At 40.4% G+C, this 19,060-nt stretch overlaps 1 protein-coding gene across 1 annotated transcript in view; it reads right to left on the bottom strand.

Annotated features, from left to right (window-relative positions):
- The window catches only part of jph3a (junctophilin 3a), a 35,975-nt gene that overhangs the window by 7,362 nt on the left and 9,553 nt on the right, over window positions 1–19,060 (bottom strand). Inside the window, exons 2-4 of the mRNA XM_057849090.1 lie at window positions 11,079–11,859; window positions 6,325–6,449; window positions 4,315–5,555 (exon numbers count right to left, since the gene is read on the bottom strand). Of these exons, the coding sequence (XP_057705073.1) occupies window positions 4,315–5,555; window positions 6,325–6,449; window positions 11,079–11,859 (2,147 nt within the window). The remainder of the gene's footprint in view (window positions 1–4,314; window positions 5,556–6,324; window positions 6,450–11,078; window positions 11,860–19,060) is intronic.

Here is a 19,060-nt window from a genome sequence, read left to right as displayed (position 1 = left end):
GTAGCATCACTCATCAAAATCAGTCAAAAAAGGCAATTTGGAAATATTGCATACATCTGCCATAATCACGACATGGGAGGACAACATGTTCATGAAGGCAGATGTGGACCCAAGCCCATACGACCACAAAGACTGGGGTTTATATAGCCATGTTGCCGCTGTTTTATGGAAGGTATGTTCTTCTTATCCCTGCATTTTCATGTGTCCAGTGCTCCAAAAATAGCTAATAGCTAAAATCTTGCACATGAAAGGACATGTTGTCTTTGATATTGTTACGACGATGATGATTATAATTATGATGATGTTTAATATTTATTTACTACAGCTACTTTACTGATGTGGCTGCAACACATGCTATCTGCTGCTGGCCTGTCGCTAATCAGTACCTGTAGGTTGGCACAGTTATGCTCAATTTGACTACAATTATGTGTTTTGCGTCACATCTGAGACATCATTAGCTTTGCGAAATCTAGTTATACAACGATAAAGAAATGGAAAATAAACACTCATCTACATAAATGGCTTCTTACCCTAAATTCATAAATTTAAGTGTTACAAGTTTGTGTTCGTTTGTTTACAGGGGGAAAACGCTGTTAGGCAAGGGAAGACAACTTGATGTTCCTCACAACAACACTTCTTGTATGTTGATGGACATATATCGAGACTACATGCATTATACTTTGATGGTGGAAGGCTAGACTTATACTCCACCTTTGTTAATATTTTTATGATAATTTTATCAAATGCGATTCATTGACCTGTTTTTGCACATGCACCAATCGTCTGAAATAAAACAAGAAATGCAGTCATGTTTTCTAAACGTTTTACTGCACTCAATATCTGCAATAAAAAAAAAGAATGATATACTATTTGTGTTTATATGTACTATACATGTGTGATGAGCTCATAATACCTTAACTATAATTTAACCAGATGAACAATGCCTTGTATTTCCTTCTAACAACAAAATCTGGGTCAGCTCTCCTTCATTTGGCAACGATAATATAATTTGTAATTTTGCCTAATTTTGGTCACTCAAGTGGCCGGCGTATCAATTTACACCTCATGTTAACACAGGCTGCACTGATTGTAAGAATTTTGTCCACGAATGATCAACAAAGTGATGAGAACAATTGCACAAGACAGAAAGTCCCGGAGGTTCATCTACGTCGTCCTGAATCCATTTTTGGAGATTCCGTGAGTTCCTCTGGTTTGATTTTGCAGTTTTGACTTTGTCTACACACTGCTTGCTTCAACCGCAATTCATGTTGTTCTGTCTAAGTCCATAGCAAAAAATGTCAAAGATGGCACTGCCCATGTTTCGCTCAGGAAACTTGTCTATAGACCCTACCCACGTGACGTCACAGCTCCGCTCTCCTGAATTGTACCGCCCACTTGTCCGTCAAAACATAGTGTTAACCTGTTACGGCTACGTACATTTCTCCTATTTACGGCGTGTTTTTCTGCTCCTTAACATTAATAATCAAAATGGTGAAGGCGTGTGTGGCTGTTGGTTGCACTAACAGAGAAGATGGAAGGAGAGACTTGAAGTTTTACCGTATTCCGAGGGATCCAAAGAGGAGAGCGAAATGGACGGCTGCAATTCGACGTGAAAACTGGGCACCAAAAAATCACCACAGACTATGTAGTAGTCATTTTATATCCGGTAAGATGCATTTAAGATATACTTAGGGGGTTTTGGGCTGACAAATAACCACAATTAAGATCATTGCGAGGCTAATCGCCGACAACATACGACGTAGTACGACATAGTTTCAAATTCAAGATGTTTGTGACTTCCCTTTCTTCCACCATCGTTATTTTTTGAATAATATTTAGCTGGTACCAAGTGAAAGAAACTGGCCTCGTCTACGGCGCTGACAAATAACCACAATTAAGATCATTGCGAGGCTAATCGCCGACAACATACGACGTAGTACGACATAGTTTCAAATTCAAGATGTTTGTGACTTCCCTTTCTTCCACCATCGTTATTTTTTTGAATAATATTTAGCTGGTACCAAGTGAAAGAAACTGGCCTCGTCTACGGGGCTGACAAATAACCACAATTAAGATCATTGCGAGGCTAATCGCCGACAACATACGACGTAGTACGACATAGTTTCAAATTCAAGATGTTTGTGACTTCCCTTTCTTCCACCATCGTTATTTTTTTGAATAATATTTAGCTGGTACCAAGTGAAAGAAACTGGCCTCATCTACGGGGCTGACAAATAACCACAATTAAGATCATTGCTAGGCTAATCGCCGACAACATACACGTATGTATGTCGTGAGAGTGCTATCGCTAAACCATATAAACATTAAAAGCCTTAACTCCATTGACAAACGACATGAAATACATTAGACTTGACAGTGGATGTTAGCAATAACAAAAGATTTTGAATTGAAAATTTCGTAACTCACCTTTCCAAGCACAAGATAGATTCCTGCCGAACGAGGACCTGTTTCACCCAACCAGCAACGAAGTATTTATAAGCCTCCAAGCTCTTGAAGTTTTTCAAATTTTCGTGGGAATAGGCTGATTTTGTGGGGACAAGATAATTGTAAATATCAGCGTAGCAGATGTCAGGCAGACAGGGCGAAGACAGTGGGTCGAAAAACATCGATTTGGGCATCAAATATGGATCTGGCGACTGTATAGAACGAAGCTTTTCCTCATAACGCCTTTTATGCAACAGATCCAGTGAGTTTGCGGCATCAGAAAGCACCGGGTCTTCCATGAAATGCATTTTAAATTCCGCCATCAATTGAAAACAATGCTAATACAGAGTCAAAATGACGGACAAGTGGGCGGAACCATACAGCGAGCACGTGGTTTTATGACGTTGGTGGGTAGGCTCTATAGAGCCTACCCACGTACCACATGCTCGCTGTATGGTTCCGCCCACTTGTCCGTCATTTTGACTCTGTATTAGCATTGTTTTCAATTGATGGCGGAATTTAAAATGCATTTCATGGAAGACCCGGTGCTTTCTGATGCCGCAAACTCACTGGATCTGTTGCATAAAAGGCGTTATGTGGAAAAGCTTCGTTCTATACAGTCGCCAGATCCATATTTGATGCCTAGATCGATGATTTTTGACCGGCTGCCTTCACCGTCTCTGCCTGACCCTGATATTTACAACTATCTTGTCCACACAAAATCAGCCTATTCTCACGAAAGTTTGAAAAACTTTAAGAGCTTGGAGGCTTATAAATGCTACGTTGCTGGTTGGGTGAAACAGGTCCTCGTACACGAAAATTCGGCAGGAATCTTGTGCTCGGAAGGTGAGTTACGAAATTTTCAATTCAAAATCTTTTGTTCTTGCTAACATCCACTGTCAAGTCTAATGTATTTCATGTCATTTGTCAATGGAGCTAGGGCTTTTAATGTTTATATGGTTTAGCGATAGCACTCACTACATACATACGTGTATGTTGTCGGCGATTAGCCTAGCAATGATCTTAATTGTGGTTATTTGTCAGCCCCGTAGACGAGGCCAGTTTCTTTCACTTGGTACCAGCTAAATATTATTCAAAAAATAACGATGGTGGAAGAAAGGGAAGTCACAAACATCTTGAATTTGAAACTATGTCATACTACGTCGTATGTTGTCGGCGATTAGCCTAGCAATGATCTTAATTGTGGTTGTCAGGCCAAAACCCTCTAAATATATATTAAATGCATCTTACCGGATATAAAATGACTACTACATAGTCTGTGGTGATTTTTTGGTGTCCAGTTTTCACGTCGAATTGCAGCCGTCCATTTCGCTCTCCTCTTTGGATCCCTCGGAATACGGTAAAACTTCAAGTCTCTCCTTCCATCTTCTCTGTTAGTGCAACCAACAGCCACTCACGCCTTCACCGTTTTGATTATTAATGTTAAGGAGCAGAAAAACACGCCGTAAATAGGAGAAATGTACGTAGCCGTAACAGGTGAACACTATGTTTTGACGGACAAGTGGGCGGAACCATACAGCGAGCACGTGGTACGTGGGTAGGCTCTATAGGAAAGTCAATTACATGCAATAACATTTCTCGGCCACTGGAGGGGGCACTTCCCCACCTGCCTCCCCTCAATCTCTGCGTATGGCTAATCAAGCCTATGATGGTGGGTTACCTGATATTTATGCATCAGAAACATCTGTAAATTTCAAGCTTATTTTTAGAATATTTTAAACCCAAATGTCCTCCAGTTCCTTAATGACCAATATCTTTGTTATAAAAAAAATGTTTCTCCTCTCCTGTGTTGTAAAAAAAATATTATAATTGTGAAAGATCAACAAAAAAAGACAGAAATTGACTTACTGAGTTTGATTTGAGTGGGAAAAGCTCTCCTTCCTGCTCCAGTGTGATGGGCTGAGACTGAAGCGGTGGGGAGAGGGTGAGGTCCCTATGCAACGGCCAGTCCTCCAACTCTGCCCCCACACTCAAATTGTCAAGCATTTGGACCGAGTCCACAGATCCCTCTCTAACTGGCCTCAGGGCTCGGGATCGCAGCCTATTGTTTTTTAGGGCTGCAGGCGAATCCTCAGCCAACCCCTGCAGTATCTGCGATTCCGGACACTGAAGCCTCATGTCGACTGTGTATTCATTCATCTTCTCCTCATCTTGCTCTGTGAGGCGTGAGTGGGCAGGGCTCCACCTAAGGGTGGTAACTGCAGTCCAGCCCTCGGTGTGGCCGTCTTGCCTTTGGTCAATTACAGCATGCTCGTTATGCTTGTGGTTGGAGGGATTGTGCTGCTTTAGGTGGTTGGAGAAGACATGCTTTCGGAAGTAACTGGAGGCCACATGGTCATTGGGGCTGTGATTGGAAGAAATATGATCTTGGGAGTTGTGATTGGAGGAAGCATGCTCAGAAGTCTTGTGATTAGACATGTTATGTTCCAAAGCCTTTTGACTGGACAAAATGTGTACCTGCCTATAGTTGGAAGTGGTATGCTCACAAGCCTTGTGGTTGGTAGAAGAAGGATCCCATGTTTTATGATTGGATGATGTGTACTCCCTCGACTTGTGATTGGAAGAGGCATGCTTGGAGGATTTTTGGCTGGACACAGAGTTCTCCCATGCTCTGTGGGAAGACGTGTGCTCCCGGACTTTGTGATTGGACATTGATTTATCCCGTAGCTTGTGGTTGGACAAAAGGACGGGATCGTGGCCATTAATTTGTCCCTCCTGTTCTTCTAGTAAAGAGGGCGTTGTTGAACGGCTGCTACATCCTCGATCCGGGTACACACCATCCACCCAATTGTTAGAACCCCCTTTCAGCAGGTCCATATCCCGTGACTCCACTAGCACCTGGATCTCTGACCCGCCTTGATCGTCCACGGCACTCTGTCTCATGAAGCAAGCATTTCTGGGGCGATGCATATGATTGGGTGGGCTGCGAGTTGGACAGATGGGGACACTCAGCACAGGACTGAGATGAGGCGTTATTACAGGCGGTGTCGTGTCCGGAGTACATAGCTCTGGACTGTCTGTTCCGGTGGAGATGACCTCATGGTCTTTGTCCTTGGCGTCCTGGTGCTGGAGCTTCTGACATTCCAGCCCTAGCAAAACAGTTTGATAATAACACTCGTTAAGTGAACTGACAGAAACCCACAGTGATCTCATTAGGTGGCCAAGTGTGTGTGGGGGTGTGTGTGTGATTTTGGAGCAGTGTTAATAGCATGAATAATAAAACAACAGCAGCAAACAAATTAAATCATGCACAGGCAGTCACCTTCAATCTACAATAGCATCGCATTGTATGGAATAATAGCTATCTCTATCATTATTCCTTTTTCACTACAACAAATTTCAATTTACAGTATACCAAGTAGACACATCATTAGGTATCGTGCTCAAGTGTTTCAGTTTTTTGTTGTTGTTTTTTTTTTAAATGAATGAGAGTTGTTTACATGGAAAATGCAGCAGACATAGAACATTCATTTAGTAGTGGAGCCCTACAGACTACAGTGCCTCTTGCAAATAAATACAGTGGGGAGAACAAGTATTTAATACACTGTCAATGGGAAAACCCATTGGCAGTGTATCAAATACTTATTCTCCCCACTGTATAGTACAAAAAAAAAAGCAGGAAAAAAATAAATAAATAAATAAAATAACATTAATGACATTATCAGGTACAGTATAATTTGGAAAGCTATTAGTTTTTTACCTTTAAATATGAATGAATGAATGTAAATAGGATACTCTTCTCACTACATTCATAAATAAATGTAGTTAAAATGTAAATAAATAATAAATATACATTTATAAATGAATATTCATGGTTATTTTGTAATGTTTGGTATGGATTGTGTATAGACAACTCACCATTGCCATAGATGTGAAAGGAGGGTGAGAGCTCTTTGGCTGCTATCCGGGAGAGTCGACATTCTTCCATGGCCTTCTGTGCAACTCCCTCAGCCGCCTCTGCCTTTCCACGTGCGTGGCTCATTCTGGTCACAACATTTAGAAATATTTCACTCATATGTCTTAGGCTAGGTTCATACCGCAGGTCTTAATGCACAAATCCGATTTTTTGCGTGTTTTTCCGACTCGAGTGAGGCATTAACTGGACAGGAAAAGTGGCATGAAAGTGGACCATCTCAAATCCGATTTAGATAACTTTCGTCTTTGGTTAAAATCCGATCTGGGCCGCATTTTTATGGAATGTGGCTGCGGTCTGAACTGTCAAGTCTCCCAAATCGGAATTCATGCAGCACTTACGTCAGCAAAGAGCGAGATAGGGCGCTACGGTAGCGGTGCAGTTGTGCATTAGCGTTAGCGCCTAGCTTGAACGTGGCTTTTGGGGAAGGGGCGGGCTTGACAACAGTCATAAAAAATTAAAATGGTTGAGGATAAGCCTGCTATCAATCGTGCACGCATGCTATCAATCCATATTAACTCTGAATATACGACTGAACGAGGATTATTTATGTTTGTTATTTGTGTCCTTTTTTTTGGATATCAAAATATGATCACACTTGAGTGACGTTGAGCCAGCATGTGTGGTCATTTGTTTTGATGCTCCTGCGCATGCAGGTCAGTTTGCTCAGCGCATCTGGACTGGGAATTAGTGTGCATGTGTGATACTTGAACGGGCTCAATAGACAAAGGCAATCTGAATGAGCGTGCCAAAAAAACAAATATGACAAAAAAATCGGAATTTTGCATTAAGACCTGCAGTATGAACCTAGCCTTAGAGCTCTTAGAGGGCATGGAGAGGCATTCTGAGTTTTTTTTTTTTTTTTTTTTTTTTAATCAATTGTACATGTAGTATTTTCATGTACGAACCAGCCACCAACAGTCTGCCATAAGCAATGCATATAAAAACTACAAAACCAGCTGAAAGCAATTGTTGAATTTTACAGTACTAGCGCACCAAGCTCTCAACCGCAGGCTACACACCAACAAAACTATTATAGCAGGGGTGCTCACTGATTTTTCCTCCATCGTCTACTTTTCAAGGAGACAACCTCCTGCGACCTACCTCAAAAGCATTTTGAGGGGGTTCCAAAAGTATTAGGGGTGCACGATATCCATTTTTTTGAAACCGATACCGATATCGATAACTTCCTGCTCCTCAAGGCCGATACCGATACGATAACCGATAATATACAGTATATATAATTTTTCAATGTATATTCACCTGAGTTTTTGAACACCTGTACGTCAAAAATACTAGTGGCTGATTCAGCTTAGATTTGCCTTTGACCGAACCAGAATTTTCATGATGACATGAACATTATTATAATGAACAAACCAAAGACAGTAAAAAAACTTTGCATACGGGAAAAACAGGAGTGGAAACAAACAAACAAATCCCAATCCGACACCGTGCCAAAAATATTATTAATAGGGCCGATAATATATTATGTTATCGGATTTATTGGGATGACGTCATAACTCCTATTATCGGACCGATAATTATCGTGGACCTCTAAAAAATATACTGTATATATGGTGGAAAACATAGAGAAGGCTGAAAAAGCAGTTTCTGCTCTTGCACCCCTCTTTAAAATAAATTACTGTATTTTAAGCCAAAAGAACTGTTGTGTTTGACAGAACAATATGTCTATATGCTGCCATAGCAGATTCATGGCGCGTTAAGCCCCCAAATGATTTTTAATTTGTCCGTTTTACCCTGGAAACCCCCGTTTACAGACGTTGCGCAGCCGCTTTTCTTTCAACCAAGCCATAAAAAGAAGGTAAGTAATTATATTTATTATTCAAAATGTCTGGCATTTTTAGCTTAGAACCATTAATTGATGTCTAATTTTTCGTTTAAAAAAAAAAAAACAACGTTAAAAAATTATTCACTCGGATATTTTAAACTTTTAAACAAATTTCGTCACAATGACAAAAATGGTGTCTGTAAATAAGTCACGGATATCTACCTCATAACTAGCGATTAATTGTATTTTTTTTGTTACTGTCGCATTTTCCCCGATATGTTCGATGATAAATCATCGATCCTAACAATGAACTGAAAAAAACTGAAGAATAAAAAAACGTTTAAAAGGATAAATACATGAAAAAGAAAATCTCGACCACTCCTTGATGTCTGCGATTTTTGCATCGCGACCCGTGTTATATTACCATGTTTCACCCATAAAATCCCCCCAAAATCCGGCTGTGGCCATTCACGGCTGTGTCTTGACACTCGGTAATACATGCTACATGGAGTTTTTGGATCGATACAAGTTAAGTAGGCGATAGTACCTCGTTAAAATCATGGTGTCTTTAATTATGCTCTCTGATGCTCTCACCTCAAGTTAGGGTTTTGTTATTTATTTATTTTTTAATGCCCTCCTGTTCAAAATTGTTCTTCCCCCAGAAAATTGAGATTTTAAGCTTTCCAATGATGTATCACACATATATATCAGACAATTTTGAAATTTGGCCAAATTGGGGGTCTCAGAGCGGAACTTCAGGTCATCTGAGTGTTTTCCGCCATATACGTATGGCAGAAAACACGGACAAGACTGAAAAAGCAGTTTCTGCTCTTGCACCCCTCCTGCACCTGAGTGTATTCCGCCATATTCATATGTTAAATGTACTATGTGCATTTTAAAAAAATGTTGTGTTAGCAACATATGAGGTTATGTTGCCCACATACCACAATTAACTATGTACATTTAAAAAAAAAAAAAAAAAAAAAATGATGTCACGAGCTACCCACACTAGCATTGCGATCGACATAATGGGCACCCCTGCTTTACAATTAGATAACATAATTGGCGCACATGTCTGAAAAGCACTGACACAATTCCTTTATCTCCTGTAAAACGCATACCGTATGGTTACTCTGTAGATTTCCCTTGGCAACTAATTATATATTTACTAAATTTTATTGACACGAGGTCATTTGTTTCTGTACCAATCGCTTATCCAAATTACAAAGTGGTTCTTTCAATCAATGGAGACCGGTTGGTTCCTGGGATAATTGGACGTGGTGGACTGGTGGAAACTATTATTTTTGTTTAATTGGTTTCATATTTTTCCAAATTTTTTGGGGGGGGGGGCTTTTCTTGTACAGTTGCTTAAAAAAAAAAAAAATTCTTGGACTGCTCATCGTGTTTACGCATTACCGCTACGTAAATTCCTCCTATTATGGCGTGTTTTTCTGCTCGTTAACATTAATAATCAAAATGGTGAAGGCGTGTGTGGCGGTTGGTTGCAATAACAGAGAAGATAGACGGAGAGACTTGAAGTTCTACCATATTCCAAGAGACCCGGAGAGGAGAGCGAGATGGACTGCTGCAATTCGATGAGAAAACTGGGCACCAAACGATCACTACAGATTATGTAGTAGTCATTTTATATCTGGTAAGATGCATTTAATATATATTTAGAGGGTTTTGGGCTGACAACCACAATTAAGATCATTGCGAGGCTAATCGCCGACAACATACAGTTTCAAATTCAAGATGCTTATTTCTTCCACCATCATTATTTTTTGAATAATATTTAGCTGGTACCAAGTGAAAGAAGTTAAACAGGTGTGTCCAAACCTTTTGCAAAGAGGGCCAGATTTGGTGTGGTAAAAATGCGGGGGGCTACCTTGGCTGATTTACATTGAACAATATATTTAAACAAATTTTAGCAAGCCCTTCTGTGTGTCACATTTGCTTTATTATTTTTTTTTATTCATAATTTCAACAATCTCGCCTTTGTGGCATTCTCTTTCGACACTCGGGCTCTTGCGAAATACTGCTGCTGTGAAATTAAACTAGCTTCAAGTTGCTATAATTTCTTGCTGCGTATCTTCCCTGTAATGTTGTACATGTCAGCGTGTCTTGTTTGGTAATATCGCGTTACATTGAACTCTTTGAAAACAGCGACTGTCTCTTTGCAAATGAGGCAGACACAGTTGTTGCTGCGTATTTTATTGAAGAAATAGTCCAATATCCACTTATTCTTGAAGCGTCGGCCATCGCAGTCAACTTTTTTTTTTTTTTTTTTTTTATTGTCGCCATTTTAGAAAATTGGAAGTAAAAGGTCACACGGGGTAATGTTGCTTAGAGTGCTGCTCTTAAAGTTTTGCGAAGTTTCGCGAGAATAGGCTGAGTTTCTGTGGACAAGATAGTTGTAGATATCTGGGTAGCAGATGTCAGGCAGAGACGGCGAAGACAGCGGGTCGAAAAATATCGATTTAGGCATCAAATATGGATCTGGCGAATGGATAGACTGAAGCTTTTCCACATAACGCCTTTTATGCAACGCATCCAATGAGTTTACAGCGTCTGAAAGCACCGGGGCTTCCATGAATTGCACTATAAATTGCATGACAAATTGAAACCATTGAGAATACGGATAAACAATGACGGACAATATGGCGGCCGGATACAGCGACTCGTCATTGTGTGACGTTGGTGAGTGGGGTCTATTGTTCGATTCATTGTCTCCAAATAAAGTTTAGATAAGACAGATAAATCGTCTGACGGACAAGCAGTGAACTATTGTATAATTTTTTTTTATCAGTAAGCCCCTTCATTTCTATTGGCAGAGAAATAACTCCAACACATGTCCATTCCTTCACTTGCGGATACGCACGTTATACAGTGTATGATAAGATATTATACCTTGACATGGCAATCTCTGCTTTCTGCTTGGCAATTTCCGCAGCCTTTTCTGCAGCTTCCACAGCTCGATCCACCTTCTCTCTGATTTTACTGGCTCTCAGTGGAATCAGGTTCTTCCGCTTGCCGCTCACCAACACGTTCTGCTTGTACTTCCCTTCCTCCTTGGTGCCATCAGGAAAGGTAGTGCATCCATACCCATGTCTTTTGTTCCCTGCCCATTCACCCGCGTAGTGAAGGCCGTCCGAGCGTCGACTCATGCCCCAGCCAGCCCTGTGATCGCTCCGCCACTCACCTGCATACATTTCTGTCACAGTTGCATCCACAGGAGTACCGTGTTCATTCTCACTAGCATTAGAGTGGATGTCGGACGCAGCCGAGCTGACCGTGCTCATGCCCGCTTCGCTGCAGAAGGAACTTTGCTTGCTCAGCTGACTGGCAAGTGAGCTTTTGGATTCCGAGCGCCGTAGCTTCAGACCATTCAGGATGGATTGTCGGAAGCGACCTTTCCTTTTTCTCTGGCGCTCAGCTTCACTTGGAGCAGTTAGAGCAAACCCTCCTCGACCCACAGGACTGCCAGCCAGCCCAGCCACTACCCCGTCCGTGGGTGTATTGGCTACGCCATCCTCAAGCACAGCCGGTGGGCCGTGACTGTGCTCAGAACGGAGGGAGTTTATGGATGTTCGCAGAGGGAATAGGATGACGGCCGCCATGCCGTATGGCACGCTCTGCCGCACACCGTAGCCATGACGCATTCCACCCAGCCACTGGCCCTGGTAGGTTCCTGGCCCAGACAGAGATGCAAGTCAAAAGTCAAATAAGTGACCTGCTTTTATTACGTCATAAGTTTAATTACAGTGCTGGCCAAAAGTATTGGGACCCCTGCAATTCTGTCAAATAATGCTCAATTTCTCCCACAAAATGAATGCAATTACAAATACTTTGGTAGTAATATCTTCCTTTATATTGCTTGCAATGAAAAAACACAAAAGGGATTGGGGGAAAAAATTAAATCATTATCATTTTACACAAAACTCCAAAATGGGCCAGACAAAAGTATTGGCACCCTTTGAAAAATCATGTGATGCTTCGCTAATTTGTGTAATTAACAGCACCTAACACATAACAGGTAGTGGCAATAACTAAATCACACTCACACCGGTTAAAATGGATTAAAGTTGACTCAACCTCTGTCCTGTGTCCTTGTGTGTACCACATTGAGCATGGACAAAAGAAGACCAAAGAACTGTCTGAGGACTTGAGAAGCAAAATTCTGAGATAAGCATGAGCAATCTCAAGGCTACAAGTCCATCTCCAAAGACCTGAATGTTCCTGTGTCCACCGTGCACAGTGTCATCAATAATTGTAAAGCCCATGGAACTGTGGCTAACCTCCCTAGATGTGGAGGGAAAAGAAAAATTGAATAGATATTTCAACGAAAGATTGTGCAGATGGCTGATATAGAACCTGGACTAACATCCAAACAACTTCAAGCTGTACTGCAGTCGGAGGGTACAACAGTGCCAACCCGTACTATCCGTCGGCGTCTGAATGAAAAGGGACTCTATGGTAGGATACCCAGGAAGACCCCACTTCTGACCCAGAGACATAAAAAAGCCAGGCTGGAGTTTGCCAAAACTTACCTGAGAAAGCCAAAAACGTTTTGGAAGAATTTTTTCTCATCAGATAAGACAAAAGTAGAGCTTTTTGGGAAAAGGCATCAACAGAGTTTACAGGGGGGGGGGGGGGAAACAAAGCCTTCAAAGATAGGAACACGGTCCCCACAATCAAACATGGCGGAGGTTCCCTGGTGTTTTGGGGTTGCTTTGCTCCCTCTGGCACTGGACTGCTTGACCGTGTGCATGGCATTATGAAGTCTGAAGACGACCAACAAATTTTGCAGCATAATCTAAGGCCCAGTGTGAGAAAGCTGGGTCTCCCTCAGAGGTCATGAGTCTTCCAGCAGGACAATGACCCAAAACCCACTTCAAAATGCACTAGAAAATGGTTTGAGAGAAAGCACTGGAGACGTTAAAGTGGTCAGTGATCTGAAAATCGCAGTTTGGAGAAGGCGCCCTTCAAATCTTAAAGACCTGGAGTAATTGGCCAAAGAACAATAGTCTAAAATTCCAGCAGAGGATTGTAAGAAACGCAATGATGGATACCGGAAGTGGTTGTTCGCAGTTATTTTGTCTAAAGGTTGTGCTACCAAGTATTAGGCTGAGGGTGCCAAGACTTTTGTCCGGTTTTGTGTAAAATGATATATACATTTTTTTCATTCTCTTTTGTGTTTTTTCAATGCAAGCAAAATAAATGAAGCTATTACTACTAAGACATTTGTAATTGCAATCATTTTCTGGGAGAAATTGAGCATTATCTGACAAAATTTCAGGAGTGCCAATACTTTTGGCGAGCACTGTATGTCATATTCTCCTATTGGAATATTGGTCAGCCTTTCAATGCATGTTCTCCCCATGATTGGTCTGACATAAAGCCTTTTTGAGTGGTGGCCTGCCAAATAAAAGTGGCCCTTTCAGAACTGGTACTGGCTCTGTATATGCAAATGGGATACGTTCCAAAGTAACAAAACATTGAGAGCTTTATTTATTTCACTATACTTTTACGCAATGCCAAGGAGCTACACGGTGTCCACGTCTGAACTCACACAGTCAGTAGCCGTGGATTCAAATCAGGCTTCTGCGTGATGACTGGATGATCTGTCTCAGGTGGAATCCCTCATTGACAATGACTATAACGAATCAAAGATCTTTGAGTATCTATGAGCCAGCTTCACATCATTATAGAGAATATGAATGCTGTCGAGTGCAGAAGGTGAGGAAAATTACTTCTTTTCCAGCCGTCCTGGTATGACAGGGTGAGCTGGCTGACTAGTGGTGCTGTCACAAATAAAATGAAACTATGATTAACCATCTCACGATGTGTTTACATTTAAATGAATTAATGCAATACGATATGAAGTAAATATCACGAAAACGATATGAAACTTTCAACACTTTACCTGTCTATTGTCATTATCACTGTACAGTGGTACCTCTACTTACAAAATTAATTGGTCCTGGAAGTAGTTTAGTAACCTAAAATTTTATAAGTGGAGATGCGTTTTCCATGTAAATGCTATAATCCGTTCCAAGCCTACCAAAATTCATACATAAATCTTTCACAACGCATAAAAATGCATCACAACATGTAACAAATACATGTTACAATTTGATCATTGCACAATACACATAATGTAATGCATAATGTAAAACAAGAATAAAGGATAAAAGTTAATACTCATGTAAGGCTGTCGGAACACAATGAATGAAGAGGACTCTGGGATACACAAATACACATACCGTGGATGTCCCTCTTAGCCAACTGGATGCCAGGAATGCTAGGTAATAGCCAGTGGCAGAGGAGATATAAGTATGTTACGTTCAGTAAACTCTGGGAGCTGCGGGTACCAACCATACTGTATGTTTGCCTTTCTTACCCTGAAATTTCTTTCGTAACAAGAGGCAATATGTTCCCGTTAAGGTGTGTCTCAACCTGAAAATTCTGTATTTGGAGTCGTTCATAAATAGATGTACCACTGTATATAGAACAGTCCCTGCAATGCAGATTTTGGCCAGCAGATGACACCATTTGTGCTGACTTGCGATATTGATGGGATTTCATACGACATCGTAGTAAAGATGTCTCTATGTCCACTCAGTAGTTGGCCAATTTCTTCCCCCTGCCAACAGTATGTGAGTAATGCACACAAGACAATTGAAAATAGCAAAAATATTAATCTACACAGAACACAAACACAATCACCTCCGATATCAATAGTAACTTATTTATCATTAATGATATTATGCTAAAACAACCAGTCACAATTATTAGTATCTGTTTACCCTGGATAGTTTTAGGTTGCAACACTACTTGATGCATTTAAAATTTGTGGGAGGTCAGTTTCAAGTCAATTAATAAATCAAGTGAGTGTCATAATTGCTGTGTCATTTTTCAGCAAATAATTAAAATTGCATTAAATGTGGCATATCGATATTGTGATGTAAAATAGCTCATATATGATAGGCAATTTTCCCACCCATAGCATACAACTCTAAAATGCATAAAACCATTTATGATGCAGGCCGGGGAAAAAGATTCCTTCAATGACCAGGAACCGCCCTCGGGTGGCTGCACCATCTGACTTTTCGTCAAAGGGCAACCAAAGGGCTAGCAGCGGCCCAGGTAACACCTTCATTTATTTTAGGGATGTAGGGATGTACCGACAGCAAAATTCTTGGCCGAAAAAGAAAACCGAATATTGGAAACTGAAAAATACACATGCATCTACTGTATTTCTTTTTTTTTTTCATTATTATTTTATTTAATTACTTTGCGATTGATGCCCTCTACCTTGGCTTTGGTTTTGCAACCTCATAGGCTCAAGAAATTTTGTTTGAAAGGTGCCAATTCTGAAACCCCACAGGACAGTGCGTTCCCGGCAGCAGTAAGCACTGGCGTCTTCATAGCATTCTGTTCAGTGAACTTAGACACACACGTCACGGCCGATGAAACCTTAATAAATGCGCTTTCTTGGTAGTTTGGGACACTTGAAAAATCGGTCTCACGCCTTTAATTGCTAAGCTAAATGAGATCTCAATGTACGTTGTGAGGAACTGTACTTCAGAACAACAACAAAAAACGATTCCGTTCTTGCCGAAACTAGTAAAGCTCTTTACAAGGCTATTACAATCTCACCTACTCCTTAAAATAAGACTCAGTGTTCTCTCGTGCAACAAGTGGAATTGATCGAGAGTGAGGGGGCAGAGTTCTAGCGGGGATGAAGCCGAGCAAAGTCGCTCCCAGCCGGTGTTCTGCACCCCATCCCAAATTGCAACTTTGCGATTCTGCGCATGCGCGTAATGTTACAAATGGCCTCGAATGCAGCAGGTCTAAAGTAAACACCACAAACTTTCTATAAATTAAGGAATACCTACTTTCGTTTGGTCATGGAAGCACACAAAGGAAAGTTATCCTCACACACATCCTACCATGATGTTGCTGTAAAACTCGACTGCACGCTCTCATCGTTAACATCTTTGTTAAGCATTTATTTACCCCGTATTCACGTTGAACATGTACGTTCATGATGGATAATATTGAGAGTCTAACTGAATGTAAAAGATTATTCACTGCCACAAAATCTGCGTTAGAAAAATCTGATAAGGGTGAAAAATCTGACAGAACACTAGATTAAACGGCGACTGGCAGAGGAGGTGTGGAAGTCACTGGAAAAAATGTGGCAAAAAGAGGCTGTGGTCATGCTATAAATGTACAGTGGTATGAAAAAGTATCTGAACCTTTTGAAATTTCTCACATTTCTGCATAAGATCACCATAAAATTTGATCTGATCTTTGTTAAAATCACACAGATGAAAAAACAGTGCCTGCATGAACTAAAACCACCCAAACATTTATAGGTTTTCATATTTGAATGAGGATAGCATGCAACCAATGACGGAAGGGGGGAAAAATAAATAAGTGAACCCTCTTTTTACGAAACAATTTAAGTCAAGTGTGTGCCCAATCACTGACGAGAGGTTTAAAGCTGCCCTTCCCACTATAAAACACACACCTGGTTAGAATTGTCTTGATGAGAAGCATTGTCTTATGTGTATCATGGCTTGGTCAAAAGAGCTATCTGAAGTCCTGCGATCAAGGATTGTTGATTTGTATAAAGCTGGGAAAGGATACAAAACCATCTCTAAAAACCTGGATGTTCATCAATTGACAGTCAGAGAAGTTGTCTACAAATGGAGAGAGTTTGGCACTGTTGCTTCTCTCCCAAGGAGTGGGCGTCCACACAAGATGACGCCAAGAGTTCAGCACAGAATACTCATAGATATAATAAAGAACCCTAGAGTGCCTCCTAAAGACTTAAAGAAATCACTGGCACAGTCCAATATCTCTGTGCACACATCAACTATATGTAAAACTATGGCCAAGAATGGTGTTCATGGTAGGACTCCACGGAGGAAGGAGCTTCTCTTTTTAAAAAAACCCTATTGTTGCTCGTTTAATGTTTGCAAAAAGGCACTTGGACACTCCACAGAAGTTTTGGCAAAATATTTTGCGGACTGATGAAACCAAAGTTGAATTGTTTGATAGTAACACACAACGTCATGTGTGGAGGAAAAATGGAACAGCTCACCAACATCAAGACCTCATCCCCACCGTGAAGCATGGTGGAGGGAGCATTGTGATTTGGTTTTGCTGCCTCAGGGCCTGGGCAACTTGCAATCATTAATGGAAGAATGAATTCAAAAGTTTATCAGGATGTTTTGCAGGATAACCTGAGGCGGTATGTCAGACAGTGCACGCTAAAAAGAAGATGGATGCTGCAACAAGACAATTATCCAAAACACAGAAGTAAATCGACTATAGAATGGTTTCAAAAGAACAAAGTACACCATCTGGAGTGGCCATGTCAAAGTCCAGACTTAAACCCCATTGAGATGCTGTGGCATGACCTAAAAACAGCGACTCATGCCGGATATCCTAGGATCGATGTGCCAGACTGATCTGCAGCTACAGGAAGTGTCTGGTTGAAGTTATTGCTTCCAAAGGGGGGGGGACAAAATATTAAATGTGTTGGTTCACTTACTTAATTTCCCCCCAATCTGTTATTGTTTGCATACTAGCCTCATTAAAATATGAAAACCTATGAATGTTTGGGTGATTTTAGTTAAAGCAGACACTGTTTTTTGATCTGTGTGATTTTGACAAAGACCAGATCACATTTGATGATGATTTTATGCAGAAATGTGAGAAATTCCAAAAGGTTCAGATACTTTTTCATACCACTGTAGTGTACTAGACCACAGGTAAAAAAAACAAACACATGTATGCATTTAAATACTTTATTTGCATACTGTTCACTTGATTAATCTTCAAATTACTCACACACAGGCTCAAAAGCACTGTACTCCCTGTGACGCGGGACATCAATGGAAAGCAACTTAAGAATAAGCGTGTGGCAGCAATGAAGCAAATTTATTTTTATTTTCCTTCGTTTCATTATATATATATTTCTTTGATACCTCCAAATACCACCAACATTACTGGCGGTGTTCTCGCCGTGTTTTGATTACGTCATCAAAACAGCATTTGACAGAGATCTCTGCCGTCAACATGACTTGAAAGCATGGATTTTAAAACTCTCTCTCAGTTTTTATTTGGCACCGATTGACCTCAGAAAACCGGAAATATGATCTTTTTAATTTCATTATAGGAAATGTTTTCTGCACTAGAGGGCACTCATGCTCTTTGGACGAATGATGCTTCATTTATGTATTTCTTTTTCTCCTCTCGTTGGAATTCAATGATTTTTTTTGTATTTCTTTGGCTTAATGTGGTTATGTAATAGGTTGTAGTACAGTGTAATAATAACAGTTCATTTACATAACATTGCGCTGAGAAAAAAAATACTATTGTTAAAAAAAAAAAAAACATTGTAATCAGTTACTGAAAATGTTAGTCATTACTTGAGTATTCTTTTCACAAAATATGTTTTTACTTGTACTTGAGTACATTTTTTAGATGAGTACTTCTACTTTTACATGAGTAATATTATTTTGAAGTAACGCTACTCTTACTTGAGTAATATTTTTGGCAACTCTACCAACTGCTGGTCTGTTCTCATGGGTAGTGGTAATTAGATCCAATTTTGGGCATGAAACTCAACATCTCCACCTCAAGCATTCCATCCCATTAAATTGATTTACTGCACATTTTAACCAGTTTCCTGCGGTAAGTAGTGAAATGGGTGACTTGTGATTCCAGATTAATAATGCATGTTTATGACCTAGGAGAAAAATATGTTAACAGAAAGATGTAAAATCAACCCAAAATGAAATACTGTGATGTAGGTCAGATTATATCTGCCTGGCACTCCTGCACTACATTAAAGCATAAATCCACTTTAATTG

The sequence above is a fragment of the Corythoichthys intestinalis genome, chromosome 1 (assembly GCF_030265065.1).
Source record: "Corythoichthys intestinalis isolate RoL2023-P3 chromosome 1, ASM3026506v1, whole genome shotgun sequence".
NCBI classification, from domain to species: Eukaryota; Metazoa; Chordata; class Actinopteri; order Syngnathiformes; family Syngnathidae; genus Corythoichthys; species Corythoichthys intestinalis.
Note: the sequence above shows the minus strand (reverse complement) of the source record. Positions and strands in the feature narration are given on the sequence as shown.